This window comes from Panthera leo, chromosome A3 (genome assembly GCF_018350215.1).
Source record: "Panthera leo isolate Ple1 chromosome A3, P.leo_Ple1_pat1.1, whole genome shotgun sequence".
Classification (NCBI taxonomy): domain Eukaryota; kingdom Metazoa; phylum Chordata; class Mammalia; order Carnivora; family Felidae; genus Panthera; species Panthera leo.
This window is the reverse complement of record NC_056681.1, coordinates 25,309,122-25,325,539: the sequence shown is the minus strand read 5'-3', so window position 1 is coordinate 25,325,539 and position 16,418 is coordinate 25,309,122. Positions and strand designations below refer to the sequence as shown.

Here is a 16,418-nt window from a genome sequence, read left to right as displayed (position 1 = left end):
AATAAAACATGTTGGTTACAGACAGCTTCTAACCCTGTGCTATTTATCTCTTCTGTAGATTCTCAGCGAGAATTCAACAGTAGGCCAGGAACAGGATATGTACCTGTGGAGTTTTGGAAAAAAACTGGTACGTGTCTGTCTGGTTCTAGATCACATATACGCACTAATTTGTGCGAGCATGGAGCACAAATTTGGGGGCTCCCGCCTCTCCTTCCCCAGCTTTCCCATACATCTGGACTGCCTCTCACGTCACTTTGCAGGTCAAGAATTTGGAATGACTCCCTACAGTCTGTCCAAGTCCTTTGCACACCCTTCTGCACCACCCTGAGGCATTAAGTAACCAACTTTTCCTTCCCTGTTTATATGCCTTATTTCTGAACATATAGCTCAGTTCATTTCTGCCTGTTTTCACTCAAATCTACACACACTGTGTCCACGCACTACCACATTTCGTTCATTCTGGTCTTGGAACAGCCCCCTGCTTTTCCTTTCACCTCCATTGTCCCTAACTTTGTCAAGACTGTTCTTGGTGGGCCTTATTTTCTAGAAGACTAAAGGAGGGTAGGTCTGCCTATTGTGATAAGATGGGGCGGTTAACACCATGTCCCTAATCCTGCCCTTGTCCAGATATGAGCCTTCTTCTCCTTTTTTTTAAATTAATTAATTAGTTAATTAATGTGAGTGTAGAAGGGGCAGAGAGGGGGAGAGAGAATCTTAAGCTCCATGCTCAGTGTGGAGCCCAACGTGGGGCTCGATCCCACAACCCTAGGATCATTACTTGAGCCAAAAGCAAGAGTCGGATGCTGAACTGAGCCACCCAGGTGCCCCGAGCCGCCTTTTCCTTCTAGCCTCCCTTTTCCAGTACCATTTTTTTAATTGAGGATTTTCTTTTTATGTTTATTTATTTTTGAGAGAGAGAGAGGGAGACACAGAATCTGAAGCAGTCTCCAGGCTCTGACCTCTCAGCCCAGAGCCTGACGCAGTGCACAAACCCACAAAATGCAAGATCACGAACTGAGCCAATGTCAGACGCTTAACCTACTAAGCCATCCAGGTGCCCCAGATAAAATTTACTTCTACAAAAGTTAATACCTGACCTTCACAAGACTCTTCTAGAAGCATCAAGACCGTAATAAACAAACAGACAAAAGATAGGAACAAATTGTGGAAAATAAGAATAGACATACTATAGATTTTTGTTCTTACTGGCAATCAGGAAGGTACAAGATAGGGGCACCTGGGTGGCAAGGTCGGTTGAGTGTTCGGCTCTTGATTTTGGCTCAGGTCGTGATCCCAGGGTGTCATGGAATCAACCCCTCCACATCAGGCTCCATGCTGAATGTGGAACCTGCCTGAGATTCTCTTTTCCTCTGCCCCTCTCCCTTGCTTGCACTTTAAAGATTTTATTTGTAAGTATGGGGCTTGAATTCACAACCCTGAGATCAAGAGTTGCATGCTCTACTGCCTGAGCCAAGCACCCCAGTGCATGCAAATTCTTAAAATCATTCCTGTTTCATGCTTTTGAATTCTTCCTTTCAAAAGCATGTTATCAAAATTTATTTTGCCATTAAAAATAATTTGCAAAACTACATAGGAACTTGGAAAATCTTTGCAGTTGGAAACAGGGAAATGTATATCATCAAGAAGTAGGATAGAATTATGGGAAATGAAGAGAGTAGTTGTTAAGGTAGAAAGATTACCATGTACAAGATCTCGATAACTAGTGATTTCCTGACTGCGAGATAACGTTGGGTTAACTATGGTTAAGAGCCAAAATTTGGTGTTGAACCAGCTAGATTTGAGTTCTTCTTCTGCTATAGTGTCATCTGTGACCTTAGATGACTTTAGCAAGGTAGTTATTCAAACTCTGACTCTTATTGATTGTCCTTAACCTGAAAGGAAAAAAGGTACTTCAGGACATTATTATGTTGGCTTAAGACACCTATATCTGGTAACTAAGAAGAGGCTTATGATGGGTAACTGTGGTGGGCCACAGTGGACCTGTCTGGATACCAGGAGTAAAGGAAGCACAGAGGTCAGTGTCAAGTCAGTTCAGCATTGTCCCTTGTCCTTTGCAGTAAAAATGTCTTTTTATTTTATTTTATTTTTTTAACATTTCTTTATTTTGAGACAGAGAGAGAAAAAGAGGGAAAGCACACACAAGTGGGGGAGGGGCAGAGAGCGAAAAGGAGAGGGAGACACAGAAACCAAAGCAGGTTCCAGGCTCTGAGCTGTCAGCACAGAGCCCAACACAGGGCTCAAACTCACAGACCGTGAGATCATGACCTGAGCCGAAGTCAGACACTTAACCTACTGATTCACCCAGGCGTCCCAGGTTTTTTCTTAAGGCTAGAGTGATAAGATCGAAGTCTAGGATGGCAGCCTAGAACATTCTTTGATTCTTTGAGCCTAGGCCATGTGAAAGAACCAAGCAGTAAAGGAGTTTCCTTAGGCTTCTGGGTTTTCCAGTTGTGTGGACTCGGGAAGGAGGTCATTCACTTGGGGAACTTAGAGATGAGGCTCAACGCGAAGAGTATGCCATTTGGAGTGTCCGTTCTGTGGAGACCAAGCAGTATGGCAGTGATGGGAAGAAGTGATCAGGAACCAAGTGAGGCGATGGTGACTGGACCGGGCTTTGAAACCCAGGCTCCTGGCGTGCCCAAATCTGTATCTTCAGCCTGCGCTTCTCTGCCAAGTTCAGTCTTCTGACCCTAACTGCCTCCTGGACATTTGTGTCTGGACGTCCCAGAGCACTTCAGTCTTCTCACTAGCCTCCACCTGGCATTTTGCTTACTCTCCGTTGCCTTTCATAGCACTAGCGTTCTCCATCTTCAACTTCACCTCCAGACCCATAGCTGCCACCTGCCTCATTCTGCCCCATCCCTTCCTCTGTGCCACTTGCTCCCGCCTAAATTCAGTCTCTTCTGTCAGCTGAATGTCTACTGCCCCAGCCTCTCCCAGGCTGTCTCTGCCTCCAGTCTTTTCTCTTTGCATAGAACCCTTCAGGAGTTCAAGTTTTCTTTAGAAAAAGGGCCAAAGTCCTTAGCATAGGATGTGAGACTTGTCCAAAAATTCATTTCCACTTACCGTCTCAACCAGGACACGTTTTCTTGATCCTCCCCTGCCACTTGTAGAGCTGACCACTTTTCTACTTGATCACAGTTAGGAGAATATAGAGTCCATCTTAGTCCTCTAGGTATCCCCAACCCATGGCACAGTGCCTACTTCCATCTACACACCCAACAAATGAATACACGAACAGGCAAGTGAGTATAAGAATAAAAGTGAAAGAGTATGTCGTATGTTACACCCTCTGTAATTTTGGAAAAGTCCTCTCGTTTCAGCTCTGTCTCTTCTTGCAAGCGATAGGGAGTGGGAGGGGAAAGATTTCTCGGCCAGTTAATTTTACTGTCACTTTCTTCTAGAAGAAGCTGTGAATAAGGTGAAAATTCAGGCCATGTCAGAAGTACAGAAAGCCGTTGCTGAGGCAGAGCAAAAAGCCTTTGAAGTGATTGCAACAGAGAGAGCTCGGATGGAGCAAACCATAGCGGACGTCAAACGGCAGGCCGCAGAGGACGCCTTCCTCGTCATAAATGAGCAAGAAGAGTCAACAGAGGTCAGAGTTCTGCTAGCCCTGGGGACTGGGGACTGGGGCTGGGGCAGCTGCAGTGACCAAGCTCACGGTTTTCTCAAGTGCTAGGCAGTAAGACACAACAGTGCTCTTGAACTAGATGAGTGTAATTTTTATCTAGTACCAGAAGAATTTTGTCTTACTATATTCTTAAACAAATCGGCTCATTTTATCAGTTTAAATTTTGAAAACCAGCCTAAAGACAGAGTTTGTGGAATTGCATGATTATGGTGACTACCATTGACTAGTGGGCTCACCGCGTGCCAGAGACACAGAGTTAAGCATGTATGTTGCCTTTTTAATCCTCACTATGACCCTGTAAGGTAGGTATTGTTGGGTTCCGATTTTCCCAAAAGGAAATGGGAGCTTAGGAGGATTTAACTGTCATAATCCCACAATGCTAAAGCCAGGGTGCGGGGGTAAGGAGATGTGGGGCCCTCTAGCATTTGGTCTGTTTATAAAGAAGATAGTTCTTTTATGGATAAAGTGACAGATTGGGCAGATGTGCCCACCTCTTCAAGACCCCAAGCCCAGGACTCAGTGATGTTTGTGTACAGGATACTCTTGTACTGCAGTGAGGACAAAAGTAAACAAACTGGAAAGAAAAAAGCATATGGCACAAACATCCTAACAGTCCTTTGGAATGTAAAGTTCTGTAACTTTCATTTCTGTCATCTTTCAGCTTTGGGATAAACTTTAAGTCCTGAAACAAACCTGTTTCTTTAAGTAGGCAGATCCATCTACCAACTGAGACATAAAGAACTGGGTGAGGTTTTGTTGTTGTTGTGTTGTTTTTTAAACTAGAGAAACAGGGGCACCTGCGTGGCTCAGTCAGTTGAGCGTCCGACTTTAGCTCAGGTCATGATCTCGCGGTCTGTGAGTTCAAGCCCCCCGTTGGGCTCTGTGCTGACAGGTCAGAGCCTGGAGCCTGCTTTGGATTCTGTGTCTCCCTCTCTCTCTGCCCCTCCCCCGCTCGTGCTCTGTCTCTCTCTCTCTCTCTCTCTCTCTCTCTCTCTGTCAAAAACAAACAAACATTAAAAAAATTTTTTAAACTGGAGAAACATTATTACCTCATCCCACGTAAATGATCCCCATCAGCGTAGCAGTGCCAAGCATGGCTGTGTAAGGGTGAACGTGCCTAGGCATTACGTGGCTGTCACAGAGGATGTTGGAAAATTGCTTGTTGTAGCACCCTAACAAGTGCACTGAACTGTAAGAAAATGGTTCCTTTAACCCTCTTCTTGCCTTTCTCCCTGGCAGCTTTTTCTTTAGAATTGTTTTTGAGCAGGGATATCTCTGTGGTATTTACTTCTGTATCTGTAGCTGTCTATTATCAATATCATTATCTGTTCATATTTACCTGCTTTTATATCTGTGTTTACCCTTAACTGTGTCTGCCTCCAAAAAAAGGAGTGTAACATTTTGGCTAAGAGCATGAATTCTGGTTTAAATCTCAGCTCTCCATTTATAGCATTGGGGTGTTGGGACCTGTAATTTTCAACAGTGCACAAAGAGGCCTGCAGGTGAGGCATGCACCAGCATCCATCCCAGGCAACTTTCCAAAACAGGGGAGTGTTAGCAGGACCTAAGCTGTGTGTTAATTTTGCATCTGTCCAGATGGGCTGAATTCCCTTTATCCCATCCAGAAAATTCTACTTGAAGTCCAGCAGGCATCTCTGGGATTCTTGTTCATTCTCTGAGAAGTGGTGGGGTATAATGGAGGTTAAGAGCCCTGAGTTCTAGTCCCACTCCCCCCTCACACTGGCAGTGTACCGTACCTTAAGGACTCAGTTTCCTTCTCTGTATAGTGAGTGTTGTAGTAGCTCCTGGCCTGCTGGTCTCATAGTTTTTACAAAATATAACGAGATCAAAATTGTGACTGTGCAAGTGTTTTTAAATTGTAATGCACTGTGTAGACAGAAAGGATTTTGTTATGGTGTAAAAACACAGGTATAAGCTGTGGCAGCTCCTGCTTTTACGGAACAGCTGCGTCCTCTGAGGCCAGACCCTAAGAGTCTGCTCTCGGGCACAGGGATGCAGTAAGATGTGTCCTCATCTCTGCCAAAAGACACCTTCTGTCCTCAGCCTGGATTTCCTTGCAAACCTAATGAGCTAGCTATTGACTGTAAGATGGGTAGTCGTTTCTCCTTTGGGCCAAGTTTGCAATAAGGTCAGGAAGGCCTGGGAAGGATCCCAGGGATTTTGATAAGCCCCAGGTCATTCTGGTACAGGTGGGTCCCCGGGCCACACTTAGAGTACAGGTATCCCTGCTTTTTGAAAGTTCACGTTACGCCTTTGCTTTTACAAAAGATGTACGATAGTACCTGTTTTCACTTGCCAAAAGAAGTCTGAGGAGGATTTTCACTTTTATGAGAAAAGGCAAAAAGCAAAAATAGCGTTCAGCATTTGTTACGCAGTGAGCTGTTCTAGAAGCAGCACACGCCCTGAGCAGCAAGAGTGGCCCTGCCAAGCTCCTTCCTTGGGAACTACACCCTCAGCATCCAGCTGTGAGAGCTTTGAACTGGGTTTGTGAGCATCTGTGCTTTATCTCTATTTTGTGCATCCATTAGCAAGATGTGTCCTAAGGAAAAGCCTAAGAGAAGTTATTTTTTGGGTCTGGAAATTTTTCCATGTAAATTAATGCTAATTGCTTTTCCACTTTCCACCATTTCAGCTTACAGAAGGTTTCAGAGGAAGGCTCCACTTCCAGATAGCAGGGGAACCCGAAATAATGGCATAGACTGATCTTTGCTTAACAAAGGAAATTCTGCAGTCCCCTTTCTGACTGACTTGGCCAGTAACTCACAAGGTTTATAATCTCTCCCCACTCGCTACAAAGGACTTTTTGCCACATGTGTCCCTCCAGCATTGAGGAGTGCCGACCTGAAGGGCAACTACATGTACAATAATACAGTTTTGCCTTATATCTTGGCAAAAAGCCTCATGATTGTCAGGGGGGAGAAGCCACAGGAAAAGGGAACCTACAGTATCCTTTTTACTCTAGCTGCTCTGGCACTAACCACCTTGTTCTTGCATTCTCTGATCCTGCCTCTGTGGGGGCCAGTTGCCTTGTTTTATTGTATCCCATAAATTCAGAAATAATCTATTTTAAATATATAAGGGCAGCCAAGATGATAAACTAGTGGTTTAATACTCTTTCCCCATTTCAGGAGCGCCTGGGTGGCTCAGTTGGTTAAGTGATTTTGGCTCAGGTCATGATCTCACCGTTCATAAGTTTGAATCCCGCATCGGGCTCTGTGCTGACAGCTCAGCTGGAGCCTGCTTTGAATTGTGTCTCTCACTCAAAAATAAACATTATTATTTTTTTTTTTTTTTTAATTTTTTTTTTTTATTCTTTCCCGGTTTGAGATGCTCTTGCAGGCTTGGACAGAACTAGTAGAGGCTCTCCCATTCGGCTGGGGCCGACTCATTGGCCTGTGTTTCCACAGCAGCCCCACGTGGGCAATAACCGATTTCTTCCCCACAAGTGATAATGTTCTGCCACGGCATCACTTGGGGCCAGCCTACCAGGCTCAAAAGCATGAAATTCTCCGGAACTGTAGTTTGCTTGAGGTTCTGTAAATGTAACCTGGGAAAGCCATCGGTCACCTATCCTGGTCCTCTGTTGTTGGTGCTGGGCAAGTTTGGGCCGTCCCGAGTATATTTCCTGACAAGCCAGTTGTGTTTGAAGGGAGTCTGCAATCCTTTGTAAGCTCTTCAGAACTAAACTTGTACATTGAGTCTGGCTGAGCCGGGAGGTCCAGGTTCCAGGCTTGACACAGACACGTGATCACTTCATAGCCTTAGGCACGTCCCTGCCTGCTGGCTCTCGGTGTCCCATCTGCACAGTGCAAAAGGTGGGCTAGGTGGCACCACGCATGTGTCTGTTGTTTAATACTTGAGCAAGTGTCAGGTTTCACTGGGGATAGTGTCTTTCTTCCCTGAGGAGACTACAGAGTGCTCAGGCCCGGCCTCCGGCCTCTGCCATTCTGGAGAACCTGTGGAGGGGGAGGGGGGTGCCGGCCAGCTGGTGCTCAAGTCCTTTGTGACACCTGACAAAGCCTTGCCTGCTCGTGGTAGTTTCATCTGGCCAGTGCCAGAGGATTTTTCTCTTGTAGGTGGGTCCTGAAGGCGTCAGGGGCAGGCTCACTGGTGGGGTCCTCATGGGAGCCTAAGGGAAGAGAGAGTTCCAAGGGGCAGGTGCCAGGAGTCGCACTGGTGTCAGCTTTCTTCATGACGCTGCTTTGCCTTAGCTGACTGGGGGAAGCCCAACGCTGTCTGTTCAAGAACTGTTCGGCGCCTTTCACGACTGCTCTTTATAGCGCTAACCAGGTCTCAGCGTGGCTCATCCCTTCTGGCAGAATTAGTGCTCTCTTGGTTGGTGTTCTCCCTTCCTCACCCCTACCCCCATGCATCTCTGCTAAGCCCCAGCAATACCTGCCCCTTCTCCGGCAAGTGGAAGGAGTGGCAAGGAACCTTCTGGGCCGCTGAGTTCTGAGGAGTTGTAGGACTCCCCTAAACGAGCCAGAAGCAGTCCCGTGACTCCCAGCCCACCCCTGACACGACAGATCCCTGATGGAGAACAGGCACAGAGGAAGTAGCACAACTACCCACTCTTACACGCCCATCCTGGTCCCCTGACAGGGGACTTTTCTTGAAAGGATCAGGTGTTGGTGGTGGAAACACCCAAGGTCATTCCTCTGTTGGGAGGAGCGAGAGAAGAAACATCACCTAAACACACGTCTGCATGTGTGGTATTGGGGACCCCAGGACAGAGTTTGGTTTGGTCGCTGAGGATTAAATGGGACTCAAAACAATGAGTAGGTACCTTTGGTGGGCGGTGTGAGACCTCCCACCTGCCCTCCCCTGGCACCCTTCGTCTTGCTGTCCCTCCGGCCTGTGGTAGGTGGTTTTCCTCACAGATGAAGGAGATTCAGAGAGGAGTGTGTGTTTCCCACGCACGAGCACACCGCAGTAGAGGCGGGACAAGCATAGGTACACATGGCTCCAAATGCCGCGCTCTCCCCATGTAGCACAGGTGACAAGTGATGATAAGCCTGCCCCGCGAGATCCAAGCAACTAACCCGTGCCCGTGTCTTGCAGAACTGCTGGAACTGTGGCCGCAAGGCCAGCGAGACCTGCAGCGGCTGCAACATCGCACGATACTGCGGCTCTTTCTGCCAGCACAAGGACTGGGAGCGGCACCACCGCCTCTGTGGCCAGAACCTGCACGGCCAGAGTCCCCACAGCCAGAGCCGGCCACTGCTTCCTGGAGGGAGGGGCTCCTCGGCCAGGTCCACCGACTGCAGCGTGCCGAGCCCGGCTCTGGACAAGACCTCGGCCACCACCTCACGCTCCTCAACACCTGCCTCTGTGACAGCCATCGACACCAACGGACTCTGAGCCCCAGACTCACTTCCCTCTGATGACCTCACAGCACGGCAAACCATGGCACAGGGGGCCCGGCTGTTTGAACCAGTGCAGTCAGCTGTTGGGTCATCAGCACGGAGTGAAGTGGAGGCAGGAAGAGTGCAAGGCCAGCCAACACTGCTCCACAGCCCCTCCGGACACTGGCCCCAGTTTCCTGTCTGTGTCCTTGGGGGAGCTAGTATGCCACTCTCTCTGCACACAGGCAGCTAGCCAGAGCCGCTCCTCCTTCCTTGGCTTCCAGGTTTGTTCCCGTTCCAGCTGAAACTGGCGTGGCCGTCCCCTTCTCAGTCTAGACCACCAGCTCCCCTCCCTGCCTCTCCAGGCAGCAGACCCGTCAGAGGTGCCCGACCGGGCTGGAGGGGGCTCGCCCCACACACTGCCGCCTACTCCACCGTCCTCCTGCGGCAGAGGCCTGGAAGCTGACAGCAGGCCGTGGAGGAGATTCCCTCCGAGGGGGGTGGCCCCTCTTGCCCTGGAACAGCTCCTTTAGCCCCATTTCCACCCTCAGCAGATGCCACTGACTAGCCCCCGCCCCCGGACATGGGCAGGCAGAAGCAGCACTCAGGACCCTCTCTTCGACCCTGCTGTTCAGACTTGTTAAGAGTATCAGAAATCACAGGAAATAAGTCACCATTTCACTAAAAGCACCCGTAATAATGAAAAACAAATAAAACTTCCTCCAAGCATCACAGATCATTTTGGACAAGATTTTCCAACCTGGCTTGCTACTTTAGTTTGGGACCCATTTTTTTCTCTCTTACCTGATTTTGCTTATGCAGAAATAGTTTCCAGCGCATGGATTGGTCTGAGGGAGAAAGACTCAACTGTGGATAGTCTGTTCTCTCTGAGCATGTTGGCCAAACTAGTATCGTCAAACCATTGAATGGATTATCTATTGGAAATGCAGAACCTTTTGTCACCGCTTGGCTGTTTGCACAGTCGTCTTGTTCTGTGTCCCTTTTATCTCAGACCGCGCACGTCCAGATCACTGTGTGGATCTTCTCGTGGTCTCTCTTTGGCCCCTATTAAGCTATGGTTGTCCCATAGGATGTGATGTGTTGTGGCTAGGACCTGCCTCAGCAGTCAAGGCCTGCTCACATCTCAGCAGCCTTCCTGGACCTGAAAGAATTCTTCAAACCTCATCCATAGTACATATGATGTCAGTTTATTATCAGACATTCAGTCTCGGTTTCCTTTATGGTATCTATTTGATGCCTTCCCTCTCTGAGCTAAGAAAAGTTCTGTGAAATGTGACAACCATTTTGAGAGAGGCTCACCAATTTTCCTTGCCATCATCAGGAAGTTTTCTAGATTCTTACCTGGCTCTCCAAAGGTGACATCACCTATACCTCTTTTAAAATATCAGGAACTGCCACACACATTCTTCCCTGCCATTTGTGTTTTGTTGGGAGCACAAGGACCCTGACTCTCCCACTCTCCCCCTCCAAGCCTCCAGCACCCTCTTGCCCCAAGGAATCTGTTGGGGTGAGTTGGTTGGGCCTGCTCCTGGCCCGTGAAAGCCCAGCTTTAGATGGCTACCTTCTGTGCGCTGACCAGAGGGAAATAAAAGCTCTGTCTCATCAAGGAAAAGGGATTAGCGTAGTAGCGTTGTCCTCACATACAGGGGTGTCTTACTGCGAGAACTTCTAAGTCCCTAATTTACCTAAAGATTCTGTATCTTGCAAAGGAACTCAGTACCAGGCACCTTTAAAATACCTGGATTTCCAGTGCATAAAGTAAAGTAAGATATTCCCAGAGAATGAATAACAGAATAATGTTATCCATTAAACTGGAATTCCTTAAACTGCAGCTGTTGGTGGGGGATCAGGACCAACAGGAATGAAATTAGTACTCCGGGAAGGACTTGCCTACATTTACTTGAGACATGGGGTATCCCATAAGGAAGTCATAGAGCCTGTGAATCAGAGCAAGAGAGTATCCCGTGGTACCCGTTGGGTCTGTCCCCAGGTCCCTGCCTTTTCATTGACAAGATGTACACCTGGACAGGTTCTTTAAATCTTCAGTTGGCCACAGGACCAGCCAGGGTAGCCCAGGTTTTTCCTGGTTGGAATAAAGAGCCAAAAGCAGGGCCCACCGTCCATTTCTGTAGCTATGGTTTTAGTTTAGTGTGCCGGTCCTAGGTGGCTGTTGTGGGCTGTGGTTCTACTGAGAGCTGTGTTGGCAGAGTTACTGTGGTGCTGTTCTAGACCGCTTTGCTCACCCGCTGCCCAGAGGCCAAGCTGAAAACCTGGGTAGTATTCCACACCGTAGTTCAGTTCTCAGACTTTTTGCTGTTCATTTTGGTCACTTTCACATCTAGGTTGGTAGGGCATCTGTCCAAGACTTCCTGTTTAGGTGTAAAGAATCCCTTTCTTCAGCTCCCTCCTCTGAAATTCTGCTGTCTGGTTGGAAGAAGGAGGGGCACTGCCTTGGGGTGGGCAGGGAGGGGGTCGAAGGGGCAAGGGTGACTGAGTCCAGCTTCCCTACTTGGTCTCCAGTGTCTGCTCACCATCCCAGCCACCAGGTTTGGAGTACAAGTTCAGGCTTCCCGCTTTCATCTAGTTAGGCTTAAAATAACTTGATACAGTCAAGCTACTTAGAGGACCAATCTTCATAGTTAATATTTGGGGGGAGAGAGAAAAGACAGAGGGGATGGGAGTGGTGGTACTGGAGGTGTCGGGGCGGTCCCGGGCTCTTCAATATTATCGTAGAAATGAAAAGCAAATGTGACATGTGCCTGCCCACCCATCAGAGCACATCTGGAGGATGAGGCCAGTGTTCAGCATCGCCCACTGAGGGACACTGAGAAGTGACGGGACTTCACTGTCCTCTGCTTGCGAGAAGTGGTTGCAGGAACCAGGGAAGGCCAGAGTGGCCAAACTGGGAGCCACCTTTAAATGTTCGGAGGGATGATTGAGGGCTGAATCTTCACACCCTCAGTCGCCCTTTGGGTCCCCACCACCTGCACCATGTCTGACTCTGCCCAGTGGTGAAAATGGACTCAAGAAGAAGTTGGCTAATTCCACCTGCTCAGGAGTAGGCAGCCTACCCTAGGAATTGTGAGCGTGAATGGGACTTCCGCTTTGGAGGGTCCCTGCAGCTCCAGGGTGGGCCTCTAGCACATGTGCTCAGGCACAGGCATGTGACCCTGAGGTCACAGAGCGAGTGGATCTTGGACAGTGCTGAGTCATACATGTCTCAGCGAATCGAAGTCTGGAAACCAGACGCATCTACCCAGCACAGATCGGTGTCATGTTGGCTGCAGTGTGGACATCCTTTGCCCATCTGGGCCTGCTAGTCCACCAGGAACTCCTCACTTCTTGGTGTCAACATGAACATCTTCAGCTTCTAGACAGAAAATCTACACTTTACTCTCTATGGCCTTGTTCCAAAGTCAGATTGATCCCCAGGGCTGTCACCTGCTTGAAAGGGTGTAGACCTTATTCTGGATAGTTCCAGAAGCTATCTCAGCAAGTGGAGTTGGAGGTTCAGCAACACTATTGGAATTGTGTGGTAGTGAGTTCTTCAGAACGAAATAATGACCAGGTAGCCATTTGTCCTGGAAACTGTAGAAGGGATTGTGGATTGAATGAATCATTCAGAACACATCTTCGAAGCTTTCTTCAGAACTGGTGTCAGAACCAGGTCAGTAGACCAAGCCAACTTAGGTTCTTTTGTTTTGTTTTGTTTTGTTTTGAAGCTATTTACAGAGAACTGGGTGGTGGCATGTTTGAACCAAATGTAAGAAAAGCCACAGGGACCTGGACTGTTCCAGCATGGGCCAGCCGGCCAGGTGTCCGGGAGGAGTCTTGTCTGGGTTGGGGAGGGGGAGCTGGGCGAGCTATGAATAGGGCCTTTCTGGCTAAGTGTCTAGTTCTTACGAAACCAAAACATTGACTACCTGCCTCTTTGCCCACATGCATTGACATGCTCATTTCCAAAGATGATGGTGCAGGTGACCTTTTCCATCGTGAGCCAGGAGAAGGTTGGGAGACCTGAGGGTGGACCTTGCATCCCCCTTCCGCTCCACAGCCCCAGAAATGGCACTTCCCTGCAGACCCCATCCGGTCGGGCCCACAGCTGCCCAGTGTGCACTCGTCGATGCTTATACCAAATAGGGCATGTGCGGCTGGTGGCTGGCGGAGACAGCCCCGTCCCTGCATTGGAGTTGGCGGAGAGAAGCATAGGTGAATGATTGAAAGTGCTATTTGGCTCAGCGGCCTTTGGTCTACTTTCACGGCTTTCCAAGTTCCTGATGAGGCTACAAAAGCTCCATCCATAAAAGAAAGCCAATAATGTAAATAAAAAAGTATGCCTCCGAGCGTGGATTTTAAAGGGGGATGATGAATGTGAAACCACCCACAGGATGCGGTAGTCTGGTTTTTCTGTGCTTTGTCATTTTACTCTGATAGCGATTTTTGTTACTTAACTCTGTGCATAACTTATTTAATGTACTGTATAAATGAACCAAAACTGTTAAATATGTATTTAGTTTGTTCTACTTAAAGTAGTCAATAAAAAGGCTATATTCCTTTTCTGACTCGGGCTGGAAGGGGACTGGGAGGGCAGGTGGTATATCCACCGGAAGACATCCTTCCCGCAGGCTTCCACAGACGCTCCCCCCTTTTGTGGGGCGGGGGTCTCCAGTGGTTCCGCGGTGGCCTAAAGAGCACCCCAGGGAGTGAAAGCCTGAGGTACTGCTGAGGAGACGGTTCCAGCTGCTACACCTCTGGGCGGCCAGCAGAGGGGCCCGGCCCCGGGGCAGCGACAGCTTACAGACACTCCCGGTTCTTCACTGGGGAGTGAGCTTTTGGTAAAGTGAAAAATAGGGGAGTGGCCTCGGAGCTACTTTTTTCTAACAGCTCTCACGTAGTTCCTTAGAGTTTTCACATACCAGGACTTGTGAATATTCATTCCTGTTCTTACACGATGTTAAATCACGTGAGTTCACGGTTTCCTTCATGCTCACTTGCTCAGTGGTTGTTTGATTTAATTGGGGTTATACTTTCATGGACTCTTCGCCTCCTGTCAGGTAATTGGATCGCCTTCAAGGTTTCCCTGTCCAACATACTGAAGTGAAAATCTTCCTCTGCCTGCTTTATTTCTTTGGGATAATTTTCCAAAGTGGGAGTTCTAAAACTGACCATTTCTTGCATCCGTGGAGAATACGTTCCGACTGCTTTCCTGAAAGCCCACCAGCTTGTGGTGCCCCCAAGCAGGCCGTTTGTAATACTTTCCACGGCTCTGAGGTGGTCTAACCAGCCGTGACGTGACCCAGATAGGTGCAGGCACACCCGTGCACACCTGTATGTATGGAGTCTTAGGCTGTCAGTCCAGTTTCCTGGCTAGTGACCCAAGGCCTCACTTCCCAGGGCCCTGGCCCCGTCCTCCCTCCTGTAGCCCGAATACCCATCTCTGGCCTCTGCCCTAGACCTACTTCGAAGCGGCCTTGCCCGAAGAGACTTGACACCAGCAGCTTCACAGGCCCTCAAAAAGCAAAGGGAGTGATCTTGGGGTAGGGGAAAGGGCCGGGCCGTGGCCATGGCCCTAGAAGACAAGGTGGCGGCCTCGCTGCGTGATCTTTCACGCAGATGGTGCCAACTGCCAGTCTCTTGGCAGCTGCCCAGCGCTGCAATCCGGCACCTAGAACAATAACAGGATCTCAGCCTTGTGACTGCCAGCCTCGCACAAAAGCACATTTGGTAGACAAGTCAGCGATCCACAGCCTGCCTTAGCTCTGAAAAAGAGACCCTCGGGACTCCAGTGATAGTACAGTAAAATAACTATTGGAGATAGTTTAGAAATAGTCTAAAAAATTGCCGTTATCATTAAAAAAAAAAAAAAAAAAAACCAGATGCTGGATAAATTCCAATGAATGGACTTTTAGCTGCATTGCTGAGGTCACAGATGAGGAAGTCTAGGGAATCCCCAAGAGCCAGGACAAAAAATTAGAAGAGTACAGCAAACCAAAACCACAGAGGTAGTTGAACACAAAAGAGGAAACCTGTACTGCCTTGGGTCAGGAGAAATTTCAAGAAGGTGGAGTCTGAGAGGTTAATTGCCTCTAGGGGCAGTGTGAGGCTCTGAAGGGCTTTGAGCCTCTACAAAATGCAGAAGCAGATCTGGGGCCAATCTGTCCACCCAGGTCACTCTGGCTTTGACCTCAGTGAAAAGGCAAGCAGGGAAAAATCTGCAAAGGGAACTATGCAGAACTCTCTGCCCGTCTGAAGGATGAGAATCTAGAGACTCCTCATGTCTGCTCTCTCCTGGGGCTGAGGTTCAGATTTTCATACTCCTGAGGCCAAAGCACTCCTGGGCTGAGGAATTAAGATAATTCTAAGCTTGCAGGTATCTCCTGGTGTCTGACAGAAGCAAAAATGAAAATTCTCTAGAGAAAAAAACAATATCAAAAATATAAATCATAATATAGCAACCAATTATAAAGTGTCCAAAAAAATTACTGAACATCCGAGGAAATGAGCCACTATGAGCAAGAGTCAGCAAGAAGAGTAAACAATTGATTTAGACCCCAGGAACTTCAGATAATAGTACCAGATACAGAATGTAACTATGAAATCTCTAGAGATGGTGCTGGAAAAAAGTGAGCACAAACTAAGAGACTAAATAACAGGCAGATGTGAAAATCAAATTCTGGAGAGGACCACTGCAGAGTAAATACCCTGCACTACCAGGCAGCATAGTAGATGAATCTGAAAGCGGGTGAAGCATAGACAAGGAGATGGAAAACAGGAAAAAGTTCCTTCCGGAACGTGTCGAGTGGAGAGCCCTTTCAAATTTTACCAAGCGTGGAGTCAAGGAGCCTACTGACTTCTCAGCATGAAAAGGGAAATAATTGGCCTGAGATGATTCGACCTCAGTATGAGCAAATTGCATCGATGTGAACTCCTCTTTCCTGTCAGTGCTGGTTTCTTACTGCTGGGTTTTTAGGGTCCCGAGTTGGGTTTATCCTCTCAGCTGTCCTCCCTCCCAAGAGGGTTGCGGGGAACCCACAACAAACCACCCACCGACCCTTCCCCCATTCCCCAAGAGAGCTTCACTGTCTTGGTGCTGGGCGCCCTCTTGTGGAAAGAGCCTGACTTGCTCCCTCTGTTGCCTCGAGCCCGCAAGCCAGATTCCTCTCCGGTGCACACCCCAGCAACTTTTCCTTTCTCCTTTGCACCCTTTTCTGCCTTTCCGCCCCATGAGTTCGTCTAACATTATCTGGGTGCCTCCTAGGGAGTTTCAGAAGTGAGTAAATCAACCCCACCACCACCTACCTTCGGATGGCTGGGTCCTGAATAGCCCGCACCAGGTCAACCCTCCACCTTGCGCTGTGCTCCCATGGCTCTTCCTTGCT

At 48.4% G+C, this 16,418-nt stretch overlaps 1 protein-coding gene across 7 annotated transcripts in view; it reads left to right on the top strand.

Moving 5' to 3' along the window:
* CBFA2T2 (CBFA2/RUNX1 partner transcriptional co-repressor 2) overlaps positions 1-13,601 on the top strand; it is a 140,513-nt gene extending 126,912 nt beyond the window's left edge. For 4 of the 7 annotated variants that reach the window (XM_042931218.1, XM_042931219.1, XM_042931216.1 and 1 more), the window contains 3 exons: positions 59-127; positions 3,426-3,616; positions 8,735-13,601. In XM_042931218.1, the coding sequence (XP_042787152.1) occupies positions 59-127; positions 3,426-3,616; positions 8,735-9,034 (560 nt within the window). In that variant the 3' untranslated portion in view covers positions 9,035-13,601. The remainder of the gene's footprint in view (positions 1-58; positions 128-3,425; positions 3,617-8,734) is intronic. The other 3 variants (XM_042931220.1, XM_042931217.1, XR_006200485.1) reach the window with 2 other exon arrangements.
* The last annotated feature ends 2,817 nt before the right edge of the window (positions 13,602-16,418 follow it).